General features: G+C 43.8%; 1 protein-coding gene across 1 annotated transcript in view; it reads right to left on the bottom strand.

Moving 5' to 3' along the window:
* LOC310857855 (SITS-binding protein) overlaps nt 1–20260 on the bottom strand; it is a 38131-nt gene that overhangs the window by 4624 nt on the left and 13247 nt on the right. Inside the window, exons 3-8 of the mRNA XM_083763806.1 lie at nt 13901–14108; nt 12479–12629; nt 6419–6616; nt 5447–5718; nt 4121–4257; nt 1988–2109 (exon numbers count right to left, since the gene is read on the bottom strand). Of these exons, the coding sequence (XP_083619932.1) occupies nt 1988–2109; nt 4121–4257; nt 5447–5718; nt 6419–6616; nt 12479–12629; nt 13901–14108 (1088 nt within the window). The remainder of the gene's footprint in view (nt 1–1987; nt 2110–4120; nt 4258–5446; nt 5719–6418; nt 6617–12478; nt 12630–13900; nt 14109–20260) is intronic.

Raw genomic sequence — 20260 nt, forward strand, 5'->3', positions numbered from 1 at the left:
CAAGGAGGTTTTTGTGAGGTTGAGGATAGGGTTAAGGCTATAGGTTTAGGCATTCCCTTTTTTTAGGTTAGGGTTAAGGTAGGTAGCTTCATTCCTTTTCACAATTCTGCTCCTATTATTTATTCATTAATATTTGAATAGTTGATTTGATTGGTTCAGGCAATGTCACAATGCCATGGCAGACGCTCCGTATCAGGACCGTTTTGTGTGTGCAATATCTTATGGTCAGATCGCTCACTCGCTGGACGGGGTCTTATACAGCAGTGGTTCTCAATCTCAACCTTTTCAGGCTGGGACCCGCAAAATAATCACATTTGAACTGGGGACCCCCACCCTAGAAGCACTTGGAATTGTAGGAGTTCAGTTGAGATATTACATTTATTTTATTCAAATATTGTGAAAACAGCCGTTCTACAAGCTCACAACTCCTCGCAATGGTGTTGTGCGCTTGTAGATCTGCTATATTCACAATAAACTTTTCCACAAAATACTTTTTCCCAACTCTTTCTTATATTATTTGACAATTTGACCAATGTTTCACCAGTTTTTATAGTACAGTTTGTTGATTACTTCTGGTAATGGTTTTTGCCTTTTCTTTCTTTCTTTTTTTGAGGTATTAAAAGGTTCTTGAAAGTCCTTAATAAATGGAGCCCCCCCCCCCCCCCCCCCCGACCCACATAGGTTGAGAACCACTGTTATACAGTATGTGATGCGTTCCTGATGTCCTCCAGAGCTCTATAGCTCTAATACTCCCAGCAGGGGAGGAGGGACAGGCCAGGGTTTGAGTATCGGGCCCACCTGAGGACATGCAGCGCCTTTCAGGCACACACTGGCTGGCTGTGTGAAGACCGTGGGAAACAGTGTCAGCCTCAAGGAGTTCTTCACTCAGGCTCTTCTGTCAATAAACAGCCTCTTACCTTATCCCATGTAGACCTGAGGACCATTCTACAAATGCCCTCTAAATCCTGGCAGTTTTCTTGAAAAATCCATGTTTGCATGTCAGTCGTTCTCAAAACATTTTCATGTCAAGGACCCCCAAAAATGTATGTAATTGGCCGCCAGAAGCAAAGATGTGAGTTAAAAACGTTCGCTCTGAAAGAATATATATTCAAAGAATTGCACTACATTTTCACAATTTAAAAAAAATATTTTTCAATAGCTAAAGTATATCATAATGCTTAAAACACCAAAAGGGGTTCCCGCCAAAAATGGGTTATACTGAACACAACATGCCTCTCTGTGGCACGCCGGCACCTCCGGAGAACACCTAATGGGCAGGGGTCCCCTCATCACTTCACCTGAGCTCTCTCTAATGGGCAGGGGTCCCCTCATCACTTCACCTGAGCTCTCTCTAATGGGCAGGGGTCCCCTCATCACTTCACCTGAGCTCTCTCTTCACTGCAGGAGCTGTTTTTCGATTGCGTTCCTATACCGCCTTAATCAGCCTTACGCAACAACAACAGCCTGTGAATCTGTCTCCGCGCGGTTGTAATTCTATCGAGAGGGCTGTTCAGACCAAGCACGATAACTATAACTATATTGAATGATAACGATACAAGCGTCCACACAGATGTACGATGCGTTGCTAAGTCCAGCTGTGTGTGAACCTGTGTCAGAGACATAGATCAGAGCCTGCACACGGACGGGGGAGAGAGAGAGAGAGAGAGAGAGAGATTGGAAAGTTCAGTGGTGCTGAAAGACACATCACCAGGATATGGATAATGTGACTCTGATTATTAATTATAAAGTGGAGATTGATTTATTCATTCACATAAACATCACTTACAGCACCTTAACTATAACTTAATTTAACATGAGCTTGTAACTAAATAATAACAGGTCCTTCAGAGTGATCTTTTAGCGGGGGGGGGGACGACGACGACGACGACGACATACAAGGTTTCCACCCAACATCGGCGATATGTTGATGACTTTAGGTGAGGAACGTGAACGGGTGTTTTATGGTGCCAGTGTAAGTAATGTATACCTGCTCCTCTCCACAGGCCCAGGGCGGCGTGTGGAAACTGATGACTGGGAGGAAGGCTGCGATCTCCATCCAACGAATGAACAACTCTTCATCTGTCACAAGCTCACCGGATAGAGAGCCACCTGCAGAGAGGGAGAGAGAGAGAGAGAGAGAGAGAGAGAGAGAGACAGCATTACTGAACATTTCCCTCTACACCAGTGGTTCCCAAACCTTTTAGCTCAAGACCCAAAAGAGAATACGTTTGCCCGGGACCCAAACTAATTTAAATAGCAGATCTACGTGAGCTTGTAGATCGGTCTATTTTCACTAATACTTGGACACTAATACTTTCTTTTCATGAAATTACTGAGAAAATCTTTGCATTTGTTTTTAAAATGAAAGACTTCATTCAGGGAATGCTTTTTTCTTAATGGTTTGAAATAATAAAAAAGAAGTAAAGGGAACCATAAAAATGTGACCCCCAAATGGGGGTCACATTTGCGAACACCAAACACCTGACCAAATCGTGGAAATAGCCAATCTATCAGTTCACATGTCCCAAAGCGTTGGTTGTAGATGACTATAGACTATTGGTTCCGCATTTACATTGTTTATGTGGAATTTGCTAAAATATTTACATACATCATTTATGCCCAGTAACTATACTGCACCTAAGATGTTCCTTTTTACTGAGACCATGTTTAAAATAACAATTGAAAACCATGAATATCAATACGAAGCAACTGAAACACCTGTTATTTCTGGTAGTGGATGGAGTTGGAGAGAAAGCATTTTTGAGAAACAGCAACCACGGGCGGGACTTAACAAAGGGTCAATTCCAAGTGCTTGTCAGGTTGGTGGTGAGGGGGGGGTCCCCAGATCAAATATGATCGTGGGGTTGCGGCCTGAAAAGGTTTTGACCCACTGCCCTAACCCACAATGTCTGATGGTTGAATTGCATTGGCATGACATCCACTAGTCTCTAATCTGATGTATCATGTTTTTATCAGGCCATCTATCCATCCTGTCAGCTCCCTGTTTTCTCCACATCAAAGTAAATAGTTGTCTCACATGCGTGGTCTGCCCTGGCCCGCCTCTCGTCTGCCATTACAGGAATCCGGAATATTACAGGAATACACTGCATGTTGAGCCAAAGCCTCACCTTTCTGACCAGAAAGTCAAAGGTGTGCTTTTTTTGCAACACATTGTAATGATTGATGATGAATGCTGTTTTAAATCGCATCTCTGATCCACAAATCTTCTTTTTTATGCTGCTTTTTGTGTGCTGTGGGGCCTATTGCAAATGGGCCACCAAAATAAATGGCAAAACTGATTAAAAATACTTGAATGATACTATAACATTAATAAAAAAAAACATATGTAAAAACAAAGTCATATATATTTTTTTTTAAAGCTTAAAAAGGGACTTTTCATTGTGACATTGTGACACACGTAAAGTAGGTTTTAGTTCCATTGATCTAAGCCAGAACACAATCGATTGATTAAAGATGCATACGGCTCACCATCTGACCAGCTGTTGATTTCACCATGGCCATTGAAAGTTATAGACTGGCAGAATTAAAGGGTTACATCTAGAGTTCACAACAAATGCATGATGAGCAATGATGAATGATGTGATCTGAACAGACTAGAGGGGCTATATCAGTGGTTCCCAAAGTGGGGTCCGGGGACCCCCAGGGGTCCTTGAAGGAGTTCTAGGGGGTCCCCAGCTAAATGATAGTTAGGAACTAAATGGACCCTTATGGGTCTGTAACTCTGAGTGTACAAATGTTACATTGTGTTACAGTTCCATTTCTACACTCTCAGAATTCAATTTACATTGATATTTACAATATAAACCGGGGGTCCCAGAGATAGAAATGCCATTAAATGGGGGTCTGTAGACTAATGCATATCAAACTGGGGGTCCTTGAAATTAATATGGTTGAGAATCACTGCTAGAGCCGGAAAAATCTTCTCTTATGGGGGGTCCCTGGCATATCTTTTCAAATGGGGGTCCGCAGGGCTTATTAGTGTCAATTTGGGGGTCCTTGACATGAAAAGGTTTGGGAACCACTGGGCTATATAAGTATATAACATAATTAAAGATGGGTTATCTACTGAGAAAGCCGTCCATATAGGCTGTGGTATTACCTACTGCATCGGGAATGAGGAAGTTGTATCCCAGCAGGCTGTGGTGCAGCAGGGATGGAATGAGGCCCTTCAGGCCCGCAGAGCTCCAGTCAGACTGGAGAGGACTCATCCTTACAAACACAGGCTTGTGGCTCGACCTGGCGGTATACATGTCATCAATAGAACAATTAGCTCGAGCTGGCGGTATACATGTCATCAATAGAACAATTAGCTCGAGCTGGCGGTATACATGTCATCAATAGAACAATTAGCTCGACCTGGCGGTATACATGTCATCAATAGAACAATTAGCTCCACCTGGCCGTATACATGTCATCAATAGAACAATTAGCTCCACCTGGCGGTATACATGTCATCAATAGAACAATTAGTAGCCAACTTACCAAAATCCCAGTGTCCCACATTTATTTTTTTGTCCCTTTTTCCCTCCCCAATTCAGTCGTTAGGAAAATGTATTCCTATTTCCTCCCCACACACAAACATTTGTGTGTTGTCACTGCTGTTGTATCCTACTGAGTGCCAGTGAGGAGCCTCCCGGCTTCCCTCCCCTGAACATGGGTCAATTGTGTCCCTATATAGACCGCACGCTCAACAAAACCGAATGCACCATGGTTGGTGGATCCAGAGCGATAATTTAAACTTCACAAATAAATTAACTCTTAAATGTACTGGCTGAGGTCTCTTAAATAAAAGTTTCACAATGTTTCAATCTACAACAAAGCAGCAGAGTGGATCCATGTCTTATCTTGTAGAATCTACAATGTAGATTAATTCTCCATTCATTGTGAATGGCATTTCATGTTTGTGTTAGGACAAAGTTTACATGCTGGACATAGGAGGGACTATCGCCCGTCAACAAGTGTGCTTCCATGACCATACAAACAAGATCAAATGTTTGCTTTAAGACACCGTTTCTCAACGTCAGGTCCACCACAGGGACCAAATGGACCCTTACAGGTCTGTCATTCTGAGTTACCATCTCTGTCTGGTGGAAACTTTATATTGAAAAGTGCTACTTTTCAGGATTCAAATTCAAAACAGCAACAGTAGCAGATCCACAAGCTTGAGAGCTTGTAGATTTGTTACTATTTATGCTTTTGTGTATCAAGTAGGGCATACAATTACGAACGCAAAAAGTTCAAATATGGAGATAACAGGTTACTGCCCGACAACAATGAGTTATAGATTGGTCTCCCAGAGATAACCCATTGTACACTCTCTGACTTTACAGGGCCGTAAAAGTGTCCATTTGGACCACCGGCGGTCCCCGAACCCGACGTTGAGAACCAGTGCTTTAAGATCTCCGCCGCCGGGCCATCGCCATACCGTGTCCCTGCGCTCACGATGGCAGAATCACCAATCCGGGAGGCCAGGTCTGCCAGCAGGCCAATGTAGTGGTCTCCACTGAGGGCGCCGCTGGGCGCTCGCGGGCCCTGCTCCTCCAGCGGGTTGCCCTCGCCCCCCTCCAGGAGGACATACTCCATGCCCAGGTGGGCCTGCAGGGCGCCCACTCTGTCTAGGAACCAGCCCACCGCTCCTGGGTTGCTGATGTTCAGCTTTACACAGTACCTCCCCCGCCACTGGCTCAGCACAGGGACCTGGGGGGGGGGGGGAACGTAAGTAAGTAAAGTGCATAGTAAAAGTGGAAGTAAGTGCTTTAGGAGGGTATAAGTGATTTTCTTTTGTTGAAATAAGTGTTAAATAGCTCTAAATTCTGATAGTACCCAAGGCTGCAGTGGTTCCCAAACTTTTTCATGTCAAGGACCCCCAAATTGACACGAATTAGCCCGCGGACCCCTATTTGAAGTGATAATGCCAGGGACCCCCATAAGAGAAGATTTTTTACAGTTCTAGCAGTGATTCTCAACCCGTTTAATTTCAAGTAGTTCTGTAATCAAAACCACCTGTGTTTGGAGGACGACGCAGAAATATCAAACAGATGAATTTAATCAAGATTCATTAATATGCATGTGAGCCTCTACACGTCATCACGGAGTACGTTTTCGTTCAAATTAAGTAATTCAAATTTGATTTCATGGACTTTTGATACACAAAAATGTAAAATTTCCCATGTTTTTGGCATCCATTGTTAGGTATGGCCATAATTATGATGACCACGGATATGGTCTAAAAGTGTGAAAACTTATTTTTCATTTCACTAGGTCCTTAACAAGTCTGTAACTCTTAGAGTTTCAGGGGTTTGAAATGAAACCACTTGAGAAACACTGGCTTTTTAGGCCTACTAAACCAACCCCGGTTCCCCAGAGCAGGTGGGGGTTGTGCGGGCAACTCTCTCACCGGGTGTCCCTGGGGGCCGGAGGGGAGGCTGAGCCAGTAGGCCTCGGTGCCGTCCAGCATGGAGGTGTGGAACTGCGTGGTGTCCACGCCCAGGAAAGGGGACAGGGTGACGGAAATGTTAAGAAGCTTGACAAGTGGGAGGTCCCTGGTCTGTCGGTTGGACAGCCCTCTTCTCCTGCTGTTGAGGTAGTCATGGTCCTGCAGGGACAGAGGACAGTGATCACATTTGATGCCATGTGGAGTTTTTTTGCTTTAGGCGTGTGTGTGTGTGTGTGTGTGTGTGTGTGCATGCGCGCACGCGCGTGTGCGTTTGTCTTTTTTGCAGAAATATAATTAGTTGGTAGGAAGTTTGAAAATGGTAAGGAATGGACCAAGAGGCAGTGGTGCTGTTCCAGAGCAGTTGAGACGAATAAGTCTAAGTCCACACTAATTACCCATAAATTATGGATAAGGGATCAGGACAGCTAGGCCTTTTCACGGAGGGGTCAGAATAAATTATGGACTTAGACTGTTTTATCTTGCAAACATGAGGCTGGAGGCTGTTTACTAATCATTACAAGTGGCTCTTATTTTGAAGAGGAAGAGGAAGTCTGTTTCGGTTGTAGCCAAGGCCAAGCTGCCATGACAATGGGAAGTTGCACCTAGTTAGTAGTACCTTGCTGGCAAAATGGCCACGGTCTGATAGTCAGTAGTCTAACCAAGTAGTAAACAAGAACCCATGTGGATTAAACACAAGCTTTTAGCCAAAGTTAATATATTTACGATATTAAATACATGCATCTGTGACTTAAACAATGTACACACTTTGGAAGTACGCTAAACATGGAATCTCCACGGCATTAGGTGAGGTAAAATCATCATCAACAGCTGCCTAAAAAACATTAACAGGTATGCTAAAGTACAGTACTGTTATTAAATTAGCCAGCTTATATCATGCCCTTAAATAGTGCTTGTACTTGGAATTGTTTGGCCGCCGTGCCATTCTTCTTCTTATAAACATTGTAGTTCATCAGTTGAAGTGGTTCCGCCGTGCACTGTGGTGCTGTGAATTTGTGTGAGAGACAACTGCATTTAGCCGGCTTGAAAGACCCGCAGTTGTGGGGATGTGTTTGTTGTAAAACTATGTAACGTCAAGCTTTGATGGGTTATTATATTGCACCATAATGCATCATGTCGACACACACACACACACACACACACACACACACACACACACACACACACACACACACTCTGGTATAGAGTTCATCCACTCTATACCAGCACCAGCAGTAACACCTTACATTGAAGACTATTTGAGGATAACCTTTACACGGTTTCGGTTGTCCGCTCATAGACTGCGTGTGGAAATGGGGAAATGGAGTCACATACCACCTGAGCAGCATATTTATCAATGTGGTATACAAAACAAACAGCACTTACTGGTGTACACAAGACATCAGAGTGAAATATGGACATGAGGGTATTGAGGTACTTTGCGTATGCTACATGCCTGCCTGTCACTTTTGGAAAAATAGAAAGCTCCTATTGTAAAGAGTTTTGTGTTGTGTATTGTATTATTTTAATGTGTGTGTGTGTGTGTGTGTGTGTGTGTGTGTGTGTGTGTGTGTGTGTGTGTGTGTGTGTGTGTTTGTGTTGATTTGTTCCGCCAGTGTTTCTTGTCTCCCCTTTTCAACTGCGTTCAGCCTGGTAACCTGGCCTCTTCCACTACAAACTGTCGTCTGGTCTATATACTAATTTCCTTCACAGATGTCCAACTCACACCATCCCACCCCTGCCAGACAACCATAACTCATTTTGACTACATGGTGAAAATAAAAGGAAACAACACAGTTTGTAAGTGAAGAATAAATAATAGCTTATCAATTCTGGAGGAGATACAAACCTGTGAATGTGTCACATCGTGAGCTTGTAGATCTGCTATGTTTGCTGTTTTGCATGACACTGTGGTATGACAAAGTAGGGGCTTTGTTTTTCAAAAAGCCGATATATTGTTGCTAAACATGTGCTTCACAATATGACCTCTGTTAAGACCAATTAACTCAAATTATAATGCTCCAGTACTTAGTTGAAGGTGGGCTAGAGATTTCAGATTATATAACAAAACGTCCCATGAAGAAATACTTATGTTAACCCCGGAAGGTCACGGCCGGTGGGGGGGGGGGGGGGGGGGGGTTATAACTAGGACATATTATGCAATTGCTAAGATGTTCTTTTTCTTGACAATATACATTTGTTTTGCCTCAAAGTTGAGGCCTGGACATTTTATTCTGTTCCTCTTTAAACCAAATGTGCCCTAGCGACTCTGTTCTGAAGCCAGCATTCTGCTAACATAATCGCAGTAAAGGGTGAAGTGTCTTGCTCAGGGACACCTCCGACACATTGCATGGCTGGGAATGGAACCTTGGACCTTCTGCTTCCAAGGCAGCTCTGTACCCATTCAGCTATGGCTGGCTGCCCACCATAAATATAGCGTTTAAGTGTTAAAAAAGAAAAAGAAAAAAAGTGTATTAAATGCAAGTACAAATGCACACTTGAGAACACAAAAAAACTGCCCGTTAACAGAAAATTAAAAATGTAAAACTTCCCGGTAACATACAGACACATTGATGAGTTAGCTGCTAGTCAGATGCTTTCCATTTGGATTTTTATCTCTGTTGGCCCGTTGCAGCGCGGATACGCAGCGTCTCGGTAATAAGGCTAGAAACATGGAAAACCTATTTATAACCCAAGGTTCTGTGGCTGAAATACTAATATGGAAAGTAGAAAGGAAAGAAAGTTAACAGCAAGTGACTGATAATTCAGCCGGAATTGTGTTTACAGTGAATCATTGTTGCCATTCGCACGTCTAACGGTGCCATAAGTTTCCACGCAGCACTTCACGCTTAGCTTGTTCTGTACACTAATTAGTGCAGGAGACTGTGCCACACAGCACCACATAAACTGCAATTTTATACCTATGATCTCCAATTCTCCAGCATTAACCAGCTCAGTGGCCTTGTGGTTAGAGAGTATACATTTGATCTGCCAGTAAACCTCACTCACTTCTCTTTTTTTTTATTACTTCATTTTTATCTAATTGTCTCCACCAGGCCGAAGGCATGTGGGGAGAGTATGTTTTGCACTCCGTCCGTCCGTGTGTCCGTCCGTGTGTGTGTCCGTCCGTCCGTCCGTCCGTGTGTCCGTGAGCAGCTAATCTCGGCCACCGTTAACCCGGTCGATGCCAAATTTTGCACACACACTCCCTGGATGCCAACGATGAACCTCTGCCCCAAACTTTCTAGAATGGCCTGTTATAGCGCCACCAGGAGGCCGCTTTGTGCAAAACAAGTTTTTGCACAGTACACCTACAGATTTTGTCCAAACATCACGCAAATTGGTACACAGTCTCTCTAGAGCCATTCAACGAAACGGGTCTTTCAGATTTATCAGACTCCATCCTCATTGGTTAAGATTGCCTTCCAAAATTCACAGGAGTGCTCAGTTTCAAACAAAATGCTGCAAATCATGAACACATCGCGGGATTTCCGTGAAATTGTGCACCCACATTCCCACTAGGCCGAGGACGAAATGCCACATGAACAATTTCAACTCAGCCTCAAGGTGGCGCTATAACTGGCCAAAAAGTGTTTTTACCTCTAACTGCACGGATCTGTGGATAACTTTGTATGCCAACTCCCTAGAGGCCAAGGAAAAACCTTTGTCTGGAATTTTTCACATCTGCTCTTTATAGCGCCACCAGGAGGCCGACATATGTAAAACACATTTTCTATTATTACTCCTTCAGATTTTATCCAAATTTCACGCAAATCGGTACACATGATCTCCATAGTCATGTGATCAAGACAGGTTTTTTTGATTTCTCATATTCCATCCTGGTTGGCCACGATTGGCTCCTACACTTTTCAGGAGTAGCCCGCTTTGTACAAATCGCCACAACTCCTCAACGCAGCGTCCGATTGCCATGAAACTGTGCACGCATATTCCCACTAGGCCGAGGACGACATGCCACCATTTTTTCATCCAAATCAGCCTCACGGTGGCGCTATAACAGGCCAATTCCTGTTTTTAGCTATAACTGCATCCATCTGTATACAACTTATGTATGCACACATGGAAAAACATTGTACCTGCATCCCTCCAACACGAACCTCCGGCCCAAATCTTCCTCAACAGCCTGTTATAGCGCCACCATGAGGCCACAACCTGACCTGCCCTGGTGGAGACCTGTGCCGATTGGCACTTTGTCTAGTTATCTAATGTGATCCTGGGCTCTACACACCCTCTGCCAACCTAGTCCCCATATATGGGTGACATGGGGGAGTTTACACCTGACAGGGGGGAGTTTCCCTGGTTGGACGTAGCGCGTGGAAGGAACACGTTATTCCAACCAGTTCCTTTCCCCTCCATCAGGCGTCCCGGCTGGCCAGGGGGAGGCAGTTTAGAGACCAGGATTACTGCATGTTTTTTGTGACCTACCCTAGGGGACACGGGGAGAACATGCAAACTCCACACAGACAGGCCTGGCTCACTCACTTCTCTGTCGTTCTCACTCACTCACACAGACAAACACCTACAGTAGAGTACAGAACTGATCGTGGGAACCTAGAGCATGTGATTACTGAGAACTGCTAAGTTGTGCTAACGTTAAATGTTTTGATGGCCATTACGCAGAGCACCCCTCCCTCCCTCTCTCTCTCTCTCTCTCTCTCTCTCCCTCCCTCTCTCTCCTGTACATGTCTCAGGGCAGATCACACAGCAGTGAAATGCTGGTGTCAGTTTCACCTGAACTAGTTAGTCTTGGCTGGGTGCCCCCCTGTATCTCATCCCACCCTATATTTTCCTATGCCACTTAACTGCCTAACAGCAACCGTGAGATCCAGGAGAGGAGACCGGCTGCTCTTCTCAGTTCTCACAGCCACGTTTGTTTTTTCAAATGAATATCAGCAGTGTATTGACTGAGATCCATTTGACATCTAGAGTTACCAGGGAGTGCCCAATAACATTTGAGGAAAGTGGTTACATGAAAGTCAACTTTAGAATGATCTGTGCAGGCAACACTGCATGGATAGAAGGGAGTCTCTGACTGACTTGTTTCACTACTTTCAGATTACATACTGTAGTCTTGATCGTAAGCACCAGTGGTGGACAAAGTATCCAGTAATTGAGTAAAAAGTATATATACTCCTGGTCAAATATTGCTCAACTACACGTGAAAGTACTGGAATACTTGCCATTCAAAGTTTTCAAAAGTACATTGTTTTTTAGTCTTACATAGGTAGAGGCCTCGTATAAGCCCCTTCATCGTGAGTCTGTGATACATAAATGCAAGGTGTACACTTTGTGTGGCACGTGCAGTGCCAACAAAACTCTCTATTCCCATTGAAAACAACCGCAAAATCACGCCTGCAGAGACAGAAACACAAATCCAGGTGTGAGATCATATCCTAAATTTACAATTTAGGCATTTAGCAGACGCTCTTAATCCGATTTACAGTAAACACAAGAATCTGTCAACACCCGTGTGAAGTGAAGGGCGCTCTTATCATCATACATCATCATACTACAACATCGCATTCTGGCCAATCACAATTTGCATCCTCACCTTTGTTTTCAATGTTTGTGTTTTACACAATGTTTGTGTTTACACAAACACTCAAAACTGGCCATTCATTATCAATGGCATTTAATGTTTGTGTTGGGACAAACACTCAAAACTGGTGTTTCATTATCAATGGCATTTGATGATTGTGTTGGGACAAGGACAGTAAACTGTCCATTCATTATCAATGGCATTTAATGTGTTAAGACAATGTTTGTGTTTACACGCACCATCAAAGCTGGACATAGGAGGGGCTAGCACCCCTCAAAGTTGTATATTTAAACTATACAAACTAAAGGATGCCAGGTCAAAATAACATGCTATCTCATTTTAGCCTTTGCATAACCCTGTAAGGTCGTCAAGGGTTGCCCTAAAGTGAGTCTTCAGACTACAGGCAGAAAGCATGGCGCATGTACTGTATCAGCAGACCCAACGATGCTGTTGCCGGGGCAACCTACCATGTCAGAGAGGAGAGTGGTGGAATGTTCGTTGAGGCTGATGACGCCCTCCCCCAGTTGGTGTCTCCTCAGACGGTTGGAGAAGATCCTCAGCTCCCTCTCAACCTTCTGCCCTGAGTCCACATTGGCAAGCAGCTTCCAGAAAGGTAGCCTGCATGGGACACATGGGAGCATTATATAGGGCAGTAATGTTGTCATTGTTTTCACATTCAACGGTAAGTTGTGGCTTTCGCCTTTATTTTACTTTTTTATAGAGGGATAGGTTACAGTAGATGGAGAGCGATGGGGGAATGACACGCAGTAAAGGCTGTCGGGATCGGGAGTCGAACCCCACTGCCAGACTGGATTACCAGCCACGGTGACAGTCTATAAGCATATAACATTTCTATAATGACAATTTAAGACCTTTTTAATACCTCTTAAATGATGATTGTGTGTGTGTGTGTGTGTGGGTGTATTGTAATGCCTCAACTCCTACAATTCCAAGTGCATGTCAGGGTGGGGGTTTACACGTTCAAATATGATTATTTCGGGAGGTCACAGCATGAAAAGTTTGACCTTCTGCTCTGAACCACCTGCATCCATTTGACCTGTTAACTCCTTTTATATTCTGTACCCACCATCCTGCTTTTTTTAATTTTACGCCCATTTCCTACACACGAGAATGTGTGCGCCCAATAGAGACACGGTATACATTATGGGCGGGCTTTGGTACAGTGACGTTCAATGCTTGAGACCTTTGACTGACAGTAGCTCTGACCAATTGCGTCAAAGAGAAAATGTTTCCCTGAAAATGAAATCCAAGCTGAGCCTCCCCAGACTAATATCCCGCGGATCCGTGCGATATTAGTCTGGTTTATTAACCAGGCTAATTATGGGGGTCCTTGAAATAAATAAAAAAGTTTGAGAACCACTGGTTTAATCTGAAGCCCAGTGCACACCAAAGTTGCAACTGCAACCACTTGCACCAGAATCCTTAAAACTGCACCTGGTGGCCCGGACGGTTAGCTGAACCATCTTGCTCTTGCAGCATAAAGGCATAAAAAGCCACAAAACAAAAAAAGAAAACTGCACCTGGAACCGGTCGATTCAGACCGCTGCAAATTGCATTTAGAATCACTGGTTTGGCTTTAATGTCATCTAGTACAGTGGTTCTCAAAGACCCCCAGGGGTCATTGAGGGAGCTCCAGGGGGTCCCCAGCTAAATTATAACATTGACATTGACAACATTGATTTTACAATATGAATTGGGGTTCCAGAGATAGAAATGCCATTAAATGGGGGTCTGTAGCCTAATGCATGTCAAACAACCTTGAAATTTAAATGGTTGAATCACTGCTAGCGCCGTAAAAAGAAAGTGTGAATTTGGGGGTCCTTGACATGAAAACGTTTGAGAACCATTATTCTAGTATTCGCTCTTACCACAGTGTTTTCATGTTGGGCAGTTCCCTGCTGTGCTGAGACAGCTGTGCCACTGCCTCCTGGTGGGCAGCTCTGACGTTGCGGGCCACACACACCGTGTACTGCAGAGGCAGACGCTCCATGCTGGGCCGCGACTGCAGGCAGAACTGCTGCCCCCCCTCCATCCCCAGCTGCAGGGGGATGTCCGGGGACACCAGCACCGCCACACCTGTGTACAATTAAGAAGAAGTAGAGCACAAGAATTAAGTTTAATTCGTCACATCACACAGGTCTGCAGGTGCAGGTGTAAATCAGTGGATGAATATTTTTTTGCAAGCGTCATTGTTTTTTTGTCTTGGGAGAGCAGGAAAAAATAACCCAGAAAAGCACCCAAAACAAAACACATGGCTCCGCAGTTTACAAAAATAATCAATCAATCAATCAATCTTTCCCAGATCTAATAAATAATAATAATAACAATAAAACTATTTGTATAGCACCTTTCATGAAATGCAGCTCAAAGTGCTTTACAGAGCAATGGAGAAAAAAGAAAAGTAATGCAATACAGTGAGGACATGAATAACAAGAAATTTAAAAGATCAATTAAAAGCAAGAGTGTAGAAGTAGGTATTGAGCTGTCCACAGAGACTGCCTGTTGAAGTTATAGTGGGAGTTTGTTCCACTCCGTCGACCCGTAGAAGCAGAAAGCTGCTTCACGAGTTAGTCATGTAGGTAGGAAGGTGCGAGACCATTGAGAGCTTTATAAACAAGTAGAAGAATCAATCCTAAAAACAACCGTAAACCAATGCAGTGAAGCTAAAACTGGAGTAATATGTTCTCTCATCTTAGTTTTAGTTGGCTGCCGCATTTTGGACAAGTTGTATCTAAAGTCTTAACCAGAAGGTCATGGAGAAGTTCTTAAATGCTGTCCCCATTGTGTCAAAGTAACATAGTGTCTCTTGCCTGCTTCATCACAGCATTAGTTGCCAGGCTCACTGGTGGTCAGTGGGCTCTGACCACCTGTTTTCCATCTTCCACTTCCATAATATCCAGAAAACTACATTAACTACTGTATATTTTCTCCACTGTCCCAGGTTTGAGGTCACACAGCGTTGGAATCGACAGCCTTAGAATAGCCTTACTGAGATAATTTGTTCTATAGTGTATACTGTACTATAGTTTCATATTCTACTGTTAGACGGATGTTAGGTTCTTAGCTTGCTTATGATCTTTGATTACTATTCATATTATGTATTTGATACACCATGATTACCAGTGTTGTTCTTGCTTACTGTAAATCGCTCTGGATTAAGAGCGTCTGCTAAATGCCTAAATTGTAAATTGTTCAGTTCTGTCTTCATAATTAGGCAAATCCAGGAGGCCTTATCGCAAAGAGAAAAGATACATTTCATTGCCGTGTACATATCCCATAATAAAACATTTGAGCGGTGACCTAATACCTTGGGAAGCCGAGGTGTTACCAGTATCTGTTTGACATTCTCCGTTGCAAACACATGAGAATTATCTTTCTGGTCAAAGGCTCTTCACTAGGCTTTATACAGTGAGTCCAGAGGATCTCTCAAACTATTAATCTGATTATGGACTGCTACATCACCAGTATCAGATCTCTTGCCTAGCCCTGGTCGTTGCCTGCATAAGAACAGTAAGCCCATTGAAATGAGAGAGGTCAGTCGAAGAGAGCCAAGCACTCTACCCACCCGGGCGCCCGGATTGCCTGACCGTTCTGGTCGAGATTAAAATAAATCGACCAAACACACAGATTGTCCATGTGTTTCAGCGTCTTCCAAGTCCTTGATCTGATATTTCGAACTGGATATGAAGAACCACTGCCAGTCTGGGTTTTAATACTTCTTGTAAACGAGGCTGCAGGCTGTCGGCTCCACTTTGACCTGACTTGGACGATAGAGCTGCCTCTGAGAACGGAGCGCAAAGTGGAAGCGAATCTGGGCCAGAGGAGGGGGTTGGGGGGGTGGAAAAGATGGGAGCCAGAAGGGGTGAGAAGGGGTGAGGGTAGCGAGTGGCGGGGGTGGCTTGGGGTAACCTGAGAGGCTGGAGGCATTCCATGCAGGGCAACTACATCTGCGGACACAATTATCTGCTTCACATAATCTGGTCATTTCACACAGTGCCTGGGGAGAGGCTGTGAATATGAGAGTACAGGCGACTACAGAGAAAAGAGCGTGGGAGTCGTAAAACCGTCTTTCCTCAGAGAGTATCAGAAAGGTTAGTACCTTTCTGATACTGAGTATGTGACCCCAATGTCTCTTTGGTCCAGGGGCAACTCCTTTAGGTATTCAAAGACAGGGTGGTGCTGACAATATATTACCGTAGAGGTAAACACAAAACCCGGAGTTGAAGCCAAAAGTGAATCGCGGCCTTAACAACACCATACGTTCCATCAAGGGTCTAGGCCCACCCAACGCCAAACTAAACTCCCATGTTCCATTCTAGGGATGCTTGTCTCGCCTCACAGTGTGGAAGCTGTATCAGCTGACACAGCCTCCCTCTCTCTCTCAGCCGCTCTCTACCTCTCCCTCACAGCGCTCCATCACCACCATCACCCCCCGTCTCAGTGACACACACACTCTCACACTTGTCACATCAATGGCATCCCCGGTGGACTGGACACTAGCTAGTTAGACCATTCTAAGATTGGTTGCACCTGACCACCTGACCCATGTAACGAGCACATATAAGCCATTAAGACCTGAGGTTCTACAAATGTCTTCTATTAAATCGTGACAGTTTTCAGAAACAAATATGCTGCTATATCAGTGGTGCTCGAATAAATAACGTCCGTCTAGTCAAGAGTCTGACTCCTTGAGTTCCAGTGGGCTGCTCAGGAGCTAAACGGAAAGCAAGGTGGCTCTTATTTTTAGAACAATTCCTTAAATACTCATGATTCCCTGAAGTATTTTCCACTAGCTCTTGAAAAAATGAAACCTGAAAAGCCTGACAGACCGTATCCGCTAACCTTCAAAGCGGGCAGACAGAAAGGCTGGGGTACGAACGAAAAAGAAAAGTGAATGAATTTTATTGGGCAGCCATGAATGATATGACACACACATGCACCGATTTTACGGCTGTTGAGCGAATGCACAAATCATACCACTCCTGGCTGTCAACTCTCCCTCAGGCCTCACACTCACGCGCGCGCACACACACACACGCGCGCACATACACACACACACAAACAACACAATCACACACGCACGCACGTGCATACACACACATGTATTACTATACTTGTGAGGACATCGCCGCAAGTATGAAAGAGGAAAACTCTCACACATAAACCGAAAATCTAAATGTCTAAAACGAACAAACTAAATCTATTCCAAATTTAAAACTCAAAAAAATATATATATTTTATTCTAACCAAAAACAACCATTATTAGTGTGGTAAGTAACTTATTTTGACACACTTTTTGTCCCACAGTTTTGACGGTACGCACTTGAGCCATATGTCAAATCGACCGGCTTCATCGGGAATGGTGTGCTATCTCATTGCTAAGAGAAATGTTGTATAGTTTAATTGATATTAATTTATTCGTGCAATACATTTCCCCATTGACATGAATGGGAAAATGCGAAAATTCACATTCAAGTATTTTTTCTTCTGATACCGTAAGGGCTATAGTTGCAGAACTTGAAGGGGAGGTTCATAATAATTAAACACATCTATCACTATTTTGATAGTTCGTATCGTTGGGCTGTAATCGGCTTCCGAAGTTAGTTTGACAAAAAATGCCAGAAATCATGAACGGAATGTCCAATCCATCCCAAATTTGAATCACATGTGGTTTAATCAACCCAGAGCCAAAATAAATTCCATTTTCATCCATAGGGGGCACGGTGAATACAATAAATGTAACCGTTTGTTGCAGAAACATGATTTTTGGTGGTATAAATCCCCTCCAAATAACTTACGCATGATCACAGGGGTGACGTGACATTGTAATTTGCTAGTAAAATTAGTGGGAGGTGCCTATATAAGCGATGTGGCAACCACACTTTGCAAAAAAAAAAAAAAAAAAACTTTTCTAGTTTTCTCCTGTGAAAACACAGTCCTTACAATGTGTATTTCTTAAATCCTGCTATAATTGTGGGGGTCCTCACCAATGTTCCCCCTAACGTGCGCCCGTGCGCGCGCACAACTGAAATCTGCCGCGCACAGACACCGACGCTGGTGTAAAAAAAATTGAAGTTTTCTTTAAAAGAAAAAGGTGTTCCCCCCGAGTAGGCCTATCATCTACATTACAGTAATAATACCTATCCCGAGTCGACATTTGCCCACACTTTATTTCTATTTACTTCACAGTTTATTTAGATTACACAGGCGAGGCGACAGACTCCCCTTTTTTTTTACTCTTTGCTCTCCTCTCCTCCTGTGTATGACTGCGCCGTCTGCGCGGCGAGTGAGGACCTTAGGTGGAGACTGGAGACGTAACAACAAGAGCAGGCAGCACATGCAGTCAGTGTTAATGAAACCCCAAGAACCAGATAAGATTGCGTTGCGCCTTGGACCCGTGCGTTGATGGGACATTAAAAAGGCGAACGGATGGAAGTGTGGATAAAAGCAACGAACGTTAGCTTCGCATTAGCTGGTTAGCTAACGTTGTTGTTATCACTACAGCACAACAAGCCTCCAGTCCAGTGTATACTTGTGAATGAAACAACATGTGGAAGTTAACGTTAAGTCCCATATGGAACCTCTCTCTGTAATTATCCAATCTGTTAATACAGCTTTCTTCAATCAATCAATCCCTCTGCGTAGAGCTACATATAATAATAGCCCATACCATAGCTGGCGTAGTAGGGGCCATAAGGGGCTGCTGACGTTCGACAATCTGATAAACTAGGAGTTCATAGGGCCGATTCATACTCCTATTTTAGAGCCGAATAAAAGTCGGTTCGGCTCTGTAGAGCCTACAATTTGACGTCATTTGAGGTTCGGGGGGGCGGGTACCGTCCTAAAGTCGGCTCTTCGGTGCTACTGAAAATTTCTGACGAGCCGAAATCATTTCGGCACTACAGCGCCGAAGCAGCGGTAAAATAGGAGTATGAATCGGCCCAAAGACACACCAACAAATTCGTCTTAGTGTGTGTGTGTGTGTGTGTGAGTGTGTGTCCCAATAAAGTTTTTACGTTTTCTCATGCCCCCCATGTAATGCACAATTGAGTATTCATATACCAGTCGTTCTCAACCTGTGGGTCCCCCACACATGATTTGGGGGTGGGGGGGAGGACCCCAGAATGCCCAGATGACAGTGAAGGACTTTTAAGACTTTTATAATACCTCAACGGCTCTAAAAGAAAAAATACCATTACTGCATCAAAAGTAATCAGCAAACCATGCTATAAAAACTGGTCAAACATTGGCCAGATTATTAAATGATAAAGAAAGAGGCAACAATTGTGAAAATAGCCGATCTACAAGTTCACAACGAGCTTGTAGATTGGCTATTTTCACAATATTTATCTGTGGAACTTCTGTTGCTTGTCTGGGTGGGGGGTCCCCAGTTCAAATATGATTACTTTGGGGTCACAGCCTGAAAAGGTTGAGAACCACTGTAGACTAACTGAATATTCCTAAAATTGCTAGCCTACCACTATTCATTGATTCACTCGTATACCAAAATCCATTTGGAAAAAAGAGAAAAAATCTCACCTGTGTGAAGTGAGGGGCGCTCACTTCGCATTATCTAACGTTTGGATAGTTGGTGTCAAGGTGACGTATGTTTGCTCAGTAGTTGCTGATGTCTGCTCAGGAGGTTTGAGTGTTTGCTCAGACCGAAAAAAAATTAGAGGGAACATTGGTCCTCACATTTATAGTAACACAGGCATGCCCGCAGGCACGCACACACACACACACACACACACACACACACACACACACACACACACACACACACACACACACACACACACACACACACACACACACACACACACACACACACACACACACACACACACACACACACTTTAATAGGATACCGGAGACATCCAGGCCCATAAAGACACTTACTTCCTCTCTCTCAGACTGAGTACAGAGGTGAAAGGTCCCAGCAGGGTTGACCTTATAGGAGGGGTCAGCTACCATTTAATGTGACAGCCAGCGGTGGACAAAAGTAGGCTAAATACTCAAAATATATACTCAGTTAAATACTCAAAGTAAGGGTACAAAAAAAATAAGCAAAAGCAAAAAATTAATTTGGTTATGTCAATGCTTGTGTAGCTGTGTTGAAATTTAGAAGAAAAAACAATAAGTTAGTGAGCTTGTAGATCAGCTATTTTCACAATATTTGAAATAGTGTGGTTAGTATATTTTTCTAAGTTTGTGTCCCAATGAGTCTG

The sequence above is a fragment of the Protomyctophum parallelum genome (genome assembly GCF_964188405.1).
Source record: "Protomyctophum parallelum genome assembly, chromosome: 4".
Taxonomy (NCBI): Eukaryota; Metazoa; Chordata; class Actinopteri; order Myctophiformes; family Myctophidae; genus Protomyctophum; species Protomyctophum parallelum.